Source organism: Anguilla rostrata, chromosome 14, assembly GCF_018555375.3.
Source record: "Anguilla rostrata isolate EN2019 chromosome 14, ASM1855537v3, whole genome shotgun sequence".
In the NCBI taxonomy this organism is placed as follows: domain Eukaryota; kingdom Metazoa; phylum Chordata; class Actinopteri; order Anguilliformes; family Anguillidae; genus Anguilla; species Anguilla rostrata.
The window spans coordinates 20,592,450-20,608,533 of NC_057946.1; the positions used below are offsets into that span (position 1 = coordinate 20,592,450).

The 16,084-nt window shown below is 37.6% G+C and overlaps 1 protein-coding gene across 9 annotated transcripts in view; it reads right to left on the reverse strand.

Moving 5' to 3' along the window:
- Nucleotides 1-417: 417 nt before the first annotated feature.
- Nucleotides 418-16,084, reverse strand: part of mapk10 (mitogen-activated protein kinase 10) — a 70,583-nt gene continuing 54,916 nt past the window's right edge. For 4 of the 9 annotated variants that reach the window (XM_064309098.1, XM_064309097.1, XM_064309102.1 and 1 more), the window contains exons 10-14: nt 15,301-15,425; nt 14,000-14,026; nt 11,189-11,252; nt 9,605-9,682; nt 418-6,498 (exon numbers count right to left, since the gene is read on the reverse strand). In XM_064309098.1, coding sequence (XP_064165168.1) covers nt 6,356-6,498; nt 9,605-9,682; nt 11,189-11,252; nt 14,000-14,026; nt 15,301-15,425 — 437 coding nt within the window. In that variant the 3' untranslated portion in view covers nt 418-6,355. Of the gene's footprint in view, nt 6,504-9,575; nt 9,683-11,188; nt 11,253-13,999; nt 14,027-15,300; nt 15,426-16,084 lie in introns of all 9 variants that reach the window. The other 5 variants (XM_064309100.1, XM_064309099.1, XM_064309103.1 and 2 more) reach the window with 4 other exon arrangements.

Sequence of the window (16,084 nt, forward strand, 5' to 3'; positions counted from 1 at the left end):
GTTTCAATCAATATTTACTGAAAATTGAAAAGTAATATGAGCAAAAAAGTACAGGTGAGAAATAGTTCTACATAACCTTGGCCCAGCTTAAAGGGACTGTCCTGATAACTAATGGACTAATTGATCCAGAGATCAATTCATTTATATAAATCAACTGGGAAGCTAACGAACACAAAAATTTCAGACTGAAAAAAGTTGATTCATCCAATTACACAGCTAAACACAACTTACTCATTAAGAAGAATTAAACTGTCCATCACAAGAGGTTATGAGAAATATTGCTATTGCTGTATTAAGCAGTGCTAATGCCACATTTCTGTGAAATAGCCAAAATACCAAACCATGTGAAATAAAATGAACACTATATATAATACAGAATAGAACACAGAGACTGAAAAATAAAGACATGATCATTCCCAAGGTCAAAGTTTCTTTTTATTTTCAGTCACATACATATATTTATTTTTACATACACAGTACCTTTAAAATGTTGAGTGCTTAAGTTTTCTGTTGTTTTTTTTAACCATTTGTTTAATTCAGTTTATTGGATTGAAACACTAACCTGGAGCTGGAGATTGAATAAACTGTCAGACTTTACAAAGAACTGCTGTATGAACCAAAAACAGACATTTCAGTCTCACATCTTAACAGAATGATTCACTGACAGTACAGAAAATATGAAAAAAATTCAAAGAAATCCCACTTTATTTGAAACAAAACAAAAACAAAACCCTCTAGCCTTTATAATCCAACTTTACAGTTTTTCATATAGTTTTCATCTGTAAGGGAAAGCCACTCATCATCCTACCTACCCAAATGTCTGTTTTTGCACCATGATGTTTTTGAGAGAGAGAGAGAGAGAGAGAGAGAGAGAGAGACCATTGAAATTTCTTGCACTGCTGGTATGTTGTGTGTTGAATGACCTGTGTGATTGGCAGGGATGACTAAAGTGATATAGTGAGAGTTTTAACACAGAGATGATGGGCAAATATGACTTGAGAAAGATTCCTTTCCGTTAGTACAACGGCAGTACTGTTGAAGAGAATAAAGCAATGGTATGGAAAGCCTTAGGTATTACTGGCTGAATTGCTTGTCTCAAAAACATGCACATGTTTACTATACTTTTGATGTTTATCAATAATGAAATTACAATTGACTGTAGTTTATTCACAGACAAGGAAAGAAAACAGAAGGCAGACCGTGATTTATGATTAAACTAAGGCTCCAAAATGATGCTTCCTTTTTAACCCATTTTATTCTCATCTGTGAATTGGAAATGACACAAAGATATATGCTTCTAAATCTAGTTTTAAAGAAAAACTGATGTACTTTTTATTCCAGTTTACATGCTGGAGCCATGTCATCCTGTTGTAGACAATTACACATCAAGATTAGACAAGAGCACATGTTAACTCCAGAGAATATTTTAAAATGGACTCCTTGAAAGAATAAATGAATAGAGCATACCAAGTCTGGTTGTCCTTCAATGCACACTAAAAACAAAAAATAAACTAAAATGAAGTAAAACAGCAATTGGTTTACAAATAATTACCTTAATTACCTGGTTCCTGTGCCACGCAAAATCAAATTTAGTTTCTTAGGATGTCAGTTACGAATGCTAACTTCACTAGCCATATATATCAAGCAAAGCAGCAAAAAATATTGCAGCATAGAAACTACAATGTACATTCACTGCTGAGCCTCCACAATAGGTATGATGTTGCTGCCATGCATTTCCTTTGAGAGAATAAAGATTGTAGAAAATATACATTCCCAAAGCACCTTAATTAATGTCTGGAAAAAATGGTTAAGGTAATATGTTTGTTTTATTGACAGTCTAGGATTCTTAAAAAAGTTTTTAAAAAACCTTATAGCTACTGCATTTCAAACCATCCCTGTATGACTGTATTTCTGTTGCTGAGAGACTCAAACCTCCATGACAATCTAATTCAGAATAAACCCTAAGTGTCTTCCCGTGCCTAAAGACACATGGGTTCTACCAGTTAAAAATGTCCTGTATAAAATGTACAATAGCACATCAAACTCACCAGTAGACTGGTTGACAGGCCTTTGTTTTGAAGTAGAAGCTATTTTTTCAATGCAGATCAATGATGAATTTTGAATAATTAGCATTAAAGCAATCGGAATCAAAAGTAATGCATTTACCCCATTTCTTAATCTCTCCCAGTCCCTTTGCAAATAGGCCGAGCAGCTCTCTGGAACTTCTGAGTGACCCCTGTTTGTTCTTTGAACACACTGGCCATCTGAACCATATGTGACATGTGCCATACTTGCCTCAAAGTGTTCCAAAGGTATTACTGAAATGTTTTATCTATATTACCATTGTGATTATACCATGTCTGATTTATGAAAATATTATCTACAGTTATGCTGCAGCTATTTTCCATGCAATAACAATGGCTTGGTTATCCTGATCAAAATTAATGGGATTACAAGTCCAAATGGTTGGTATGCTTAACCAGTGAAATGTGAAACTTAACAAATGAATATGAATAAATCAAAAACATCTACCTGAGCAGTTCTATGGTTTTTACCCCATTTTACACAATATATTGTTTAATGGACCTCCCCCAAGCTTAGTCCAAACAGCTTTCTGATATTCTACATAACCAACACAATAAAGTACCCATGACCTGAATGCAAGATACTTGGGTCAAGATGTGTATCACACTGTAAAAAGGTGACCTCTTTAAAAAAAACTAATGGAGTTGAATGGGTTTGGTCTCATTTTAGCCCACTTGAGACCAGTTAAATTATCTCTGGTAACATCAGCAACATTATGAAGAAGCCAGTTAGTTTCTCACCATGAATTTATAAATGGCTGTGTCTTGTCTTTTTGTGAAAAGAAACCTGTCATCCAATTTCAGATTACACCATAAGTGTTAAATTGCCATTGCTGACGCTTTAAGGGACCGTTCTCATTCGATGAACTATTGCGTAATGCAGGATAGTGTGGAAGAGAGCAAAAATAGAAACATTTTTAGGCTACATCTGCATAACCACTCTTTCTGTGGCCTCTTAGAATAATTACAAGTGCACAATAGATTTGTTAGGCAAGACATAATCATGCATATGAAACATGAAAAATAAATATGAAAAAAATTGCCAGTGGGGACAAATGAACCTTTTTTTATGGGCGATACATATTCAAACAAAAGTTCAGGAATTGTTGGGTTTGTTTTCAGTACTATCTCAAACTATTCTGTAGAAGAAATTGTAAGCTTTTTTGCTTACAACTGTCTAAAACAGAGCTTGATTCATTTCTATGTTCCTCTGATGAAAACCTTCAAGACATGATAATTACATTAGCGAGGGGGTCATGTTGTTTTTTACAACCTCATCTAAATAAAAAAGACTTCTTTCATGCAATACATTAAAGTCATACGTACTATGTTCATCTTCATTACACATGTTCATATCTGTGCTGTGACTTCCAAGAAAGAAGAGTTGGATTTAATCTGTTGCAGTGTACCTCTACACATGTTCTGTTTAATGTTATAAATAAATCTTGCAGCTCAAATACCGGCTTCCTGAATCTATTGACAAAAATAATGAATTGGTGAGTGTGTGTGTGTGTGTGTGTGTGTGTGTGCATACATATAGCTGATATTGTTCCATTTAATGATTAATTTAGTTGCTTTTTTGTTTCTATCGAACCCCCAAGAATGATTAAAATTATTTTTTGTGCATATGCAAATTAGGTATAGAATCTCCTTTTCAATTTTCATTTGCTGGACAAGATTTTATCTCTCAAGTTCTACATCGGCATTCCTATCACTGTAAAGAATGCCTGGTTCAGACACAATTAATTGAAATGAGTTCAGATTTGACAAGATGAAACCAAAAATGGAATATAATGTTCCCAATATCAAACTGTTTTGCACAGAGATATTGGGATGGACTTGCAACTCAAGTTCATTGGTCATGCACATTTAATATTCTTTCTTAATGGCAAGCTTTGAACAAAAGCAAAAAAAAAAAAATGTTCTCCCTAACTTCATTGTAAAATAATGGAATGACAGATGAATCTAAACCCTGTGACCTGTAAATTCTCAAATCTGTTGCCCACTGAACATATAAGCCCTACGCTGCAAACACCTCTAAACAAACATTACAATATGTTCTATTACCAGGGAGTGCAGAAATTACCTCACAAAGTGTGCTTAAAGCAAAGAACGACATCTGATTACTAAGTGTGCGCCATGGTACTGTGCTGGGGCTCAAAACATTTATGGCAAAAATATTATGTGGTTTAAACCACAAAATGAATGTTAAGACGTTTACAAAGTTATAACAATAGTCTCTGTCTGACATCAAACATATCAGCATATAAACATTACAATGACAGCTATGTCTTGCAGCCTAAACAGAATCAATTTTTAAAGAAGGCAATTCTGAAGCATTCCATGAGTCTGTCAAATTTCCCTATGCTTAGTGTCTTCCCCAGTTGAATTGTTTTTAACAGCAGTCCTACGAATGAGTCAAACATAATAAATCACAAATAATGATTCTGAAAAAGTAATCTCTTTTTAAAGTTGAATAAACAGTCATAAAACAATGACCCATAATGAATTACAAATGCAGAACAACATAACGAAAATATTATGATTGGCTGAAACTTGGAAATTGCTATACATTTATATGATAACTGTCACCATACACATGAAAATAATGGTTATTTGAAGGTCAAGCCGACAGAATGAATATTCCGGAGTGAAGTGATTATAGATGAAGGTACTACTGTATGATACCAAATGTGAAGTGGGTAACAGCATATGGGCAGGTAAAGCTGCATACTGCTAGGCTATATCGTACTGTCATGCTTTTGGTGAGAAACAGCATGTGGCTGCCATGTTCCTTTGACTGTGCCATACCCACATCCATTAGAGCTACAGAGCCAGTGACTGTCTTACGTTTACTTTCTATATTGGATGACTTGGATGACTGAATCAGCCACATTTAATGGCTCATTTCCAGTCCCAGTTTCTTTTCTGTTGATTCTTGCAAAGCAGTTTGGGATCAGAAAACTGTATTTCAAAGGCACTTGCCAAATGTTTTTTTTTCTAAATAAGTAAAGTAAAAATAAAACCATCTGTTCTTCTGATTTTAGGTAGTCTGTGTACTGTACTTGTTTCCCTTTCTATAAAACAAACAAATGATAGAACAAAAAAAGTGGTACGGTGAGAATATGTGGCAAAAGCTTCATTGTAACCTGCAGAATCCAATGCATCTGGTAATGAGGTCAGCTTTTCTCATCTCTGCGCTTGCTCAAAAGTTGCTCTGTGCCTTTCTCAGTATAGCATGCCTATAAGGTTACAGTCATTCCTTTCTCCAAATCGGTGTGGCAAAGGAGATCATCCACAGAGGTGACCACACCTCATGTTATGACATCATGGCATGCAGAAATGTGTGACGGCCAGTGTAGCAGTGCAGTGAAGCAGAGGATTTTTTTTTACAAACACAAGCAGCTACAATAGAATGAAATAAAAACAAACCAAAAGAAAAAAGGACTGAGCTCACCAGTGACAGTGACAGTATTCACCATTGCTTCCTGCAGCTTGCGTAATCCATTGCCAGAACTCCCACTTTCACAACCCAGGTCGAAAAGTTCAATTGCTTACATGGTTTAAAAAACAAAAGTCTTTATACTTATTTATCATATAATTAGCATTTTTCTTTAGTCATGCAGGACTACAGGCAAGGGCAACTCAGGTCAAACTGGTGATGTGGCAAGGTGCGCAAAAACTTCCAATACTGGCCATCAGTCCCACTCAAGGTGCCCTGCAGCTGTACAGAATTACATATATACAAAAATAAAACCGGCCGCTGTGTCAGCCTGCCCCAAGGATAATCACACACAAACACGCCAATCTGTCTCAGAACCAATCCGCAACATTATCAACTATTAGTACTGTAACATGGGGGAAATGCGGGGGATGCTCATGTATTCATGAACAGAAAGGCTCACCTTGCCACATCAAACAGCACAGAAGCTTACAGAGGTGTTGGTTATCAGCCAGTAAATTTACACTTTACAGAAAGATGCCCGTCTAAGCATTTTGTAACGTTTTTTTTTTCTTTTTTCTTTTTGCTGTATGAGGGGGAAGATATAAGCAAAGCAACTAGAGGTTTATAAATATACATTTCAGCTTTTTTGTTCTTTTGTTATTTTTTTCCCTTATACATGTTTTTCTTTAGAGTGAAACTGCAGGCTTTGATTCATTTAGTTTTATTCGGTTTCCTTAACTGTTGTTTTTTTCCCCCCGTTTTTTGTTTAGTTTTCTGTTGCACTTCACCTTCTGAAGAACATTGGGTTGCGCAGGCAGGCGGCTAGTCACCTGCAACACCCGAGGGGTCCTGCAGAAGTCTCCAGGCTGCTGTCGGTGTCGGAGGCCAGGGTCTGGTCGGTGGACATGGAGGAGATGTCGTTGACGGAGGAGGATGGAGGGAGGCTCTCGCTACTGTTCACGGCTGCACCTGCGCTAAGAGAATCAACAGCAACGGGGTTAAAACGAAAAAGAGCAGGTCCAGCAAGCAGTGTATAATGCAATCGTTAAGAAACTCAACAGCCACAGTAGGTCAGGAATGACACAATATGAGTTGAGGGTGGGGTCGTTGGTCAGAGTCACTCGCTCATTGTCCAGCAGAGGGGAAGTGACGTGCAGTCGTGATGCATTAGGGCCAATCAAACGCACTTCCTTATTGGACATTTTCTCATCTGAAAAGTTGTGTTATTACCATTTTGTGCTTCCCAGTACATATGTAACATTTTGGCACTGGTATGGTAAAGACCATGGAGTACTATGTCAAGGTCTAATGGTCCATCTGTATGTACAGTACCACCCACGTGGCCCCAGGAATTTGTTTTGCAATGCAAATACAGTATCACAGGTATGCATGAGTATGCTGTATTAATGTACCGATTAATGTATTATATAATATTAGCACACAATGAATATATATAGTGAGACATAACTATTTTGCAATGTACTCACAATCAGAGCAAATACACATAATTAAAATCTCAAACTGTTATGATTGGTCGTGGCTTAAAATATTGGCCACTAGGTGGAGATGTTTTCTTGCAAATACATTGAATCTTTTCATCAGTGAATTACAAATAGAAGCAGTCTAAGACAGGGGCAACCATTTGTAATTCCTTGGAAAATGGCCTCATTCATACATAAAGTTTTGACATACCAAATCAGTTTTTGGCAAAATTATTCAAATCGAAATGGTCTAGTTTGCAGTAATGCATTTTCACAAATAGGAAGCATTTGAATTTGACCTCTGTCCTTCAAATTTCAATCCGCCAAACCCAGAGAATAAAAACAAGAAGAGGGTGAAAAACCAGAAGGTGAAAAATCTTGCAGAGATAAAAATGAAAACAAAAATGAAAAGAGGCCCTTTTTTGCTTTCTGCAATGGGCACCCATTCTGCAAAGTCAAGCTTATCAAAGGCAAAATGGATCCAGTAAGCACAATGTGAAAACCTGAGTGAAGCAGAATCTTAGTCTGAGGAAAATACAACATATGCGGCACAGTGCTCAGTATTAAACATAAGGCATGTTACAGCAGCTCTTCCTATTCATTTAATCCAACCATTTTCTAGTTACCACAGAGGCTTTTGTGACCTTTAGGGGGTTCATTGCATGTTTAAAACTGCATGCACTTAATATGTATAAGATAATAGATGCACTGTGTTAGCTGTCTTTCTTGTATCAAAAGCATAAGAGGTAACACATATTAGATGTATTAGTTGTCTTTCTAGTTCAAGGAAAATTAAATATAAGAGTTGCCAAATAAATAAAATTGGTTATATTCATGATTATGATTATTATTACTGGCTCTCCCAACACATTTGCCCACCAGCTTTGAGCAACATTCATCTTTAACTTGCATTGATTGTTTGGCGATCTCGTAAATAACTCTGAAATGTGTGGGGGAAGAACAAAATAAAGTATTTTCAACCATGAGTATTCTCAACTATAATTCATCTTGTGAGTCCACCCCATTGATCTGCTGTAATTGAACCAATGAACTATAATAAATAAAGAGGTCTCCTGCTTTAGTAGCTCATTTCTCAGTAGCATTTATCTGTTTTTCGTTAACCTCATTTTAATATCATGGACATGTGCTGTGGAATTCATTTATCAATACCATACATTCTGTTTTTACCACAGACTACTGAAAGGCCAATGGCCATACTATTCCAACATTTCAGTCTTACATGTAAAATGCACTGCAAATGCTCTTCCATTAGGTGGTGCTTACGAGAAACAAATGTGAATACTTCATCTTCTAAAAGGAAAATAAGAAGGATGACAGTGCTGAAATAAGTGCTTTGTCTTAGAGAATACCCCCGCTCTACTAAAGTGTCTCCCCCCAAAAATCCATTGTGCCCAAGCAGACCATCAATCCTCCATTTATATAGTAGTCGCTGTAGAAACCGGCCTGTTAAAAGTCAGCAATTGCAATTTGACTGACCCCTTCCAAACAGGCAGCAAATCAGGATCTATTGATTTTTGTCCAGTCACAAGACTGCAGAGTTATACAAACACTGTGAATCAGCTCAGAAGTATGGTGAAGTTTCATTGTTCCAAAGTGGGGTCAGGATTTTTAATTCTAATAACTGCCAAAAACAGCCAAACAATATCTGCAGACATATGCAGTGTGTCTTCATCCAGATATTCAATTCTTGGTAATATTCAGAGGAAAGGGTCATCCATTTCACTAAGTAATGTTATTACACACTGCCCTCTAATGCTCAAATCTGAGATTACATGCTGCTTTGATAACAGCCTCAAGTGCTGGTAGATGTATATTTGTAAATTCATTAGAATTAGTTCACAAAATGTACTTGGAACAGAATACATTAATCCTTAATTAATTTTATTTTACATTTCATGGAAACAAATATTTGAAAACCCATCCTATTTAAGGTTGGTTTATAGATTCACTGCATGGACTTTGACATGATCCTAAGTTTGTAGTAAAGGGGAAAGTACAAAGTGTGGTGTTTGAGAAGTCTCCTCAGATCTACAGTACACATTCCACTGCTGCAAATATTGCAGGGCACAATTACGTTCACAGCAAGCGAACAATCTGAGGAGTGATGATAGACAGTATCTATGAAAAGCTGACGGGAACACAGACCAAGGACCCCAACCTCAAACCATGACGTATGCGCACACTGATGTGGAAGCACAATGCACTATGCCATCTGCCCCACTGGGCAGTAGGTCTCCCTGGTTCACACATAAACTTTACAGAAATTTACAACAAAATTTAGGTCTCCGTGGTTCACGCATAAACCTTACTGAAATATACAACAAACAACCAGACACATATTTTTGCATTAGAAAATTAGACAATTCAGCTTATCACACATCAACAGATAAATGCATTCAACCTGAAAATACAAAGAGCTTACAGGCTTTCATTTGATTCAGTTTGGGTAATTCCAGAAACACAATGAGATACAAGAACGAATGGATTACGCACAATGGATTTCTCGGTTACACGTGGACCCAATTAGTGTTTAAATTCACTTACAGAGGGATTAGGTTATGCACTGAGAGTACCTGAAGGAGAGGGTTGTCCCTTCACCACGCCATTTTTCGTTTTCTCCTCAAAGTTCATCACTTCTTTGTAGATTAGCTCTGAAAAGGAGAGAGGGAAAGTTTGCTTGAAAAATCAATGCAAGTCTGTTCCACTGCCCTTGTTCTAATTATCTGCAAAATGCCTCAGACTAATTGGAAAACTTCATCCACACTTTAATGGAATAAAGTTTTCTTAGACTAGTCTATGAGAAAAAATCAGGCAGGTAGTTTCTATAAGCAAGAGCAAGATTTTAAGGCAAAATTTAAGAGCTATTGCTACTCAGTTAGCTAACATTCCTTCTACCAACTTTCAGTGCTTGGAACATGCAAATGAGTCTTTATTGCGTAATGAGGTTGGGAATTCCCCGTTGGCAGAAATCCTCCCTTCTCGAGCAATGGCAGGGCCAATCATCGGTTGCCCAGAAAAAGCTATAAATGCCATCATTAAGATTCAATTTCAGACCAAGGGCCATGTCATTGAAGCTAGAGACAATGCTGTAATGTCACTCATGAGCCACATTCTTAGGTGGGCTGTACATCTATTGCCACAATAAAAAATGTCTCACTAAATAGCAGGAATGAGATTTACATTTCTTGGCGAGAGAAAATGAAGGCTGCAGTTTCTGACCACATTTTACTCAATGCCCTAACTGAAACCCCAATGAAAAAGCCCAGCATCGCTACAGGGCTCTATATTACCTGCTCATGAGAAAAGTACAAGGCAAATTTAACACAGAAATACATTTCAGACATCAACTGATTCCTTTCCCTGATGATGTAATGTTTTGGCCTAAGTGATAATCAGTCGTGACAATCTTATTAGCTGGAAACAACAAGGCTCATATTTCACTTATGACTCGCTACTCAAAATGGAAGCGCTGGGCTGTACAGTAGTTGCTGTTCCGTTCTTTGCATCTCTATGGGAACATCTTTATTCCTGTGATTATTAAGTCCTAATATAGCTCAAATGCTCATGCTCAAAGGGCACCTTCTGTCATTCTTTGAAAACAATTAGTACTTGACCACAATGATTTTAACTACATATTTAATATGAATACACATTTAAACTCTATGAGATTAGCTCATAAGCATTTGAAAATGAATGTAAGGGTTTTTAAGCAGGTTATTTTGTACAAATGGCTCTTGTGATGGTGTTTCATAAATGATTGGTTTGATGTATCTGATCATTTTCCAAGAGCTGAGCTTGATCGCTTTTTAAGGGGCAGGGAATCATTTCACAATTTTACCAAATTGGCTCAAATGGGTTTTTTTCTGTTTAGCTTTTTCTGTTTTGATTTCCTCTGAAAAACACCACTGCGAAGCACTTTGTGAAAGCCAGCTTGTAAATGCAGCTATATGACATCACAGTTGGTCGGTAGATTGATTGACTTATAGACTGTAACTGTTCAAACACTTTCCCAGAGTGTATATTTTTCCGGTGCCCCTTAGCCCAACTGGAAGATTGAATTCATCACGCAACGGTGTCTCCAGGACAGAGAGCTGTATGATGTGCACTTGGGAACTGGGACCACTGTCCTCTTTGAGTGGGCTGTGCAGAGTCATTACCTTTCCACTCGTCAATAGAGTGTTCTCTCTCATCCAGCTGTTTGTCATAGATCTGCGGAGGGGGCTGGAGGAAACACAAGAGCAAAGCATCGACCATCAATTCATTTTGATACTTGTCTTTATACTTTCTTCCACAGAATCGTTTACTGGACCCTATCGGCTTCAATTAATGTTATTTCTATTGTGACATGACTGATGTACATCAATTTTCCTTATCTAATGATAAATCAAATATAAACCATAATTGTTGTTATTGGAACATTGATAAGCACCATTTCTTGTACAAATAGAAATAACATTATATTAAACCTACACATTCGTTTTTCATGTAGGATTACAAAATAAACATTACAGTATAAAAAAGGGAACTCTTCAGTAATGGCAATGGTATAGAAAGAATACTGGCAAACATTGATTCTTATCTGCAGAAATATGAATAATCTTTTAATTTTTAGCAGATCAAAATGTTCTACGCACAGCACCCTGATTTCAGAGCCACTGTACTTGTGTTTAACTGTGATGACTAATGCCTGTGTGAAGTATGATTACAGACAAATACATTAGAAAAACACATTTTTAGGGTGTTTAGTTTGGAAGACAAAGAAAGATAGACAACAGAAAAGAACAGAAAAACATGGTTTTGTGTAAATGTAGAACAGCACAATGAAGACATGAAAACAGATGAAAAGGTTACTTTATATGCATAGTAACTTAAAACCACTCATATAGTCTAGTGGAAATGCATTTGTTAGTTGATAAATGTTCAGCTCATTCGCCCTCATTTGCCAAATGAAAATGGAATGAGGCTACAGAGGAAACTAAGGCAGGTGACAATGGGGTTAAAACTATCAACACATTAATCTCCTGAAAATAATAGCCTCTGAATAAAGTTTTCAGGGTCTATTTTAAAAATAAAGTGTCAACTGGCTATATTATGCTAAAGGAGTCCATAGTAAAAATGTGTCAAATCTGTAATGTATTAACCAAGAAGATACATTTTTGAACAATTCAGAATTCATACACTTATATGTTGCTGCTACATATACCAACAGGGTAACTGTAGGGACATTCGAATAGTCTTCTAAACATCTGCTAAGGATCTGAGTTTTCAAGAGAGTTTGTGTTAAGATACTAAAACATAATAACGTAATATATGACATAACATGGTACCCAAATAGAGATGATAACTACAGGTACTAAACCATTGATAGCCTTGTAGAAAGTCCAAGGCTACCTGAAAAAAGTAAATATAGAAGTTTTTAAGAAGAGTCTACCCTTCAGACCTGGGTAAAATACGTATTTGTTTTGGATTCAAATACTGTTCTGTGCTCTATTGATCTTGCCTGGTGTAATTGAGCCTGCCAATATGACCAGAAGGTGGGGTTTGCACTTTTTGTGAGTATTTCATTGGTTCCAATACACCAGACAAGATCATTAGAGTGTAGAAAAGTATTTGAATCCAAAACAAATACGTCTTTGACCCAGGTCTACTACCCTTCTAATTTTATGCACAGTTAATGCCGTGTGCATCTGCAACAACAAGAAGCATTGGTGTTTTCCTTATTTAAACTGACCTCAATGAGAATAAAGCTCATCTCTCAGCCACAATGCACATTGACACTACATATCTACGTGAATGGCCGAGATATTCATTGAGAGCCCTGGTCTTTGTTATGTCCTCTCACTTTCACCCTGCTTGGTATCAATGCTATCTTGAACAACTGGTTCGACTGAAATGAGACAATGTCCAATCCTGTGGTTTTTTCATCACAAGCAGAAACATTGGCGGAAGGCCAGGTCTTCACTTTTTAACACCACTGGCCATGAAAAAGGGGCCTGTACAAACCTGCCCAAATCTCTGCCCCTTCCTATTGTGACACTGATGTCGTTATCATACATATCTTTAAAGACCTGTCTATGAGCATGAATGTCCCTCAGGTCATTCATATTGCTTAACATTCACAATCAGGGTGATGTATTGAATGACAAAGATGCAAATAAACATTACACTGGGGGGTGGGGCTCAGAATTAACCATATTGACTGACCACAGAAGGGCAGAAAAACAGCACATCCTGTGGATAATGCAGAGAAAGAAAAAAACAATCTACTGGCACCCATCTCTCTGCTGTAAAAATCTATTGGCACCTATCACTCATGAGAGACTAATCTGCACACGGTACTATGCTGTCACACTGAATGTGACAAGAGCTAGCCAGTGTGTCCACATGGGACCTTTCATTTCACCATACTGCGTCAGATAGCTAGCTCCCTGTCGACAATGTTAGTGCAAGGCAGCCCACAATTCAGATGAAATCAGAGAAAGTGAAAGATTGATCCTTAGACAAGATTTAGCAGTATGAGGGGACATGCTTACATGCACATGGTGTAGCTAAATTTCATTTCTGAATATCTGTTTTTCAGCTTAATGAAGGACTAAATCCATCAGAGCCAAGAGGCTGTTCCACATCGAGCTGACTGAACTGGCTGTTTCAATAGCTTTCACTCATCTTGAGACAAAATCAAAATACCATCCTTTAAATGAGTCAAACACAGAGCAGCTGGTCTCAAGCATCTCCTCAATACACTTCTCAAGAACAATGAACCCACTTTGCATGGATGAGGCTCGCCATATTGCCTCCAGTTAGTGAAATCACACAGGCATGCAGTACATACATACGGCCAAATTATTGACTGTACTGAAGGTTAACAGTTCTACTGTTACTCAGTAGGTGACATAGAGGAGTTTTGATCACATCTTTGTAATGCTTTACAATGAAACACTTCCTTGAGTTAAAATGTTATTATTTACCATGGATATTTGGACGAGATCTCTGGCCTTCATCAGCGTGAAAATGACAATAGAGAGGGGGAAAAAACAGTAGAAATGTTGAGGGAGGTCGCAATGCCAAAGTTGACTAAGAGATGAGACAGTGAGGTTTCATCAGCCCCGTACTTGTTGGCCAACAGTATCGTGTGCTAGCAGTGGCCGATTGAACTGAACTGATCAGTGCTGGGCTATGCAGCGCGAAGTCCTGATTGGTTCAGCGACTGACAGCCCATTGTAGCACAAACTGTTAGGGGTCTATGAGGCCTCACTCTCTCATCACTTCAGATTACATAAACGTGCCTTACCATCTCTAGGATTTGTTCATTTTTGCTCAGACCAAATAAGAATTGTGCTGTCTCAAGAAAGGGACATGATACAAATGAAAAATATATATTTACACAGGAAAACATCAAATACTTTAAAGCAGGTTTGCATTTTATTTGTAAGTTGTTGGCAACAGTCAAGATGAATGAGAGTGGTAAAATCAATCTCGCATATCAAGATAGCATATTTAATTTTGTACTTCAAAGATGCATCATTTGTTATTGATTCTACAGTATGCAGCAAACCCCCCACAACCACTCATTTTTCATCATCATTTCTGAGGTGTAAAATCATAAATATAGCAGTTTTTCTTTTTATGTGTGACATGGCAGATAGATAGTTTTGTAAATAGTGCATAACAGAAATCTTCATCATATGACCGACTGTCTGAAAGCAGCCTTTACCCACTCTCCCTGTCATCTCTAACTCTGATGAAGGTCTCCAGACAGACTGATGTATGTTAGACATAATTATACCTCAAAAAATGCCAATGCAGTTACAAACAGCATGGGGCACTTTGGTACAACTGGAAACGCTACAGTATATGCTCTACACTGCTCCATGGGATAACATTTTATCTGCCCTGTAATTAGACTATGAGTGTCCTAGTGCAAGCCTTCAAAATCTGAAAGCCATTTGAGCAGCCAAGCACGTCTTCATTATGAAGGGCTAATTAACTTTTCAATCGTCAACATACAGACGTCCTCTTCTTTCCATTAAAACCTTTATAGCTGGCGAGTGATAAAAAAGGGTGGAGGCAGACAAGAGGGAGAAATAAACATGATGTGACTAAAATAAATACCACAATGCAACAGCAATGAGGGAAGCACCTTCACAACACAATATGTGTTAAAAAGAAGACCGTATTTTCCTCCTAATGGTGCCCTGTGGACGCCCCTGACTGAACTAAATGAAGGCCAAGCAGGACCGTTAATCTGGTCCATCATAGCCCTACTCACCGCCTCCACTTCAGCTGGATCGTACCACACATTGATGTAGGGGTGCTGTAAGGCTTCGTCCACAGATATCCGTTTGGCAGGATCAATAATCAGCATCTTCGACAAGAGATCTCTGGCTTGGCTGGCTGCAAATACATAATACACAGGGTTTATTGTCAGGTGATTTTGTTTTTTCGTCTTTAAATCAGCCAGGTCAGAGAGCCAAAAGAATTAGCATTTCACATCTTCATAAGAAACACTTTACAACAAGGATACACTTAAGAGCCAGACTGGACCAAACCATTTCAGAGAGGAAGGTGGAGTCGTGGAGCTGCAGAGAAAATTTAGTGTCTGCACCAACCAGGAGCGCATTACATTTTGAAAAGGAAATCCAATTTCCAACCGTGTCATGTTCTGCAGCATAACACAAAGAACAAGTGATATTTTTGATGCCTTCAGTAGATGTGGGTCGAGTGAATAGTTTTGGAGTGAACACAGGTGAGTCCCATATAAATCATGCTGGAACCCAATCTAGACACCTTGCAGTCAAGCTTTATTCAATGCCAGACACTTCAGGAAACAACAAGTGATTCAGCACTAAAATAACAACTGTTTCCACTCTCCAGGGTTTACTTACTTCATTATGGAAGCATTATGGTTCCTTACCTCCAACAAATCTACCAAATGAGCAATAGAACAGTTATGTGACTCAGAATACTCACCCTGGAACACATCATTGCTTACTTTTCAGTCCCACAACATCTCTTGAACGAATTATTGCTGCGATGCTTTGGAATTAAAACCC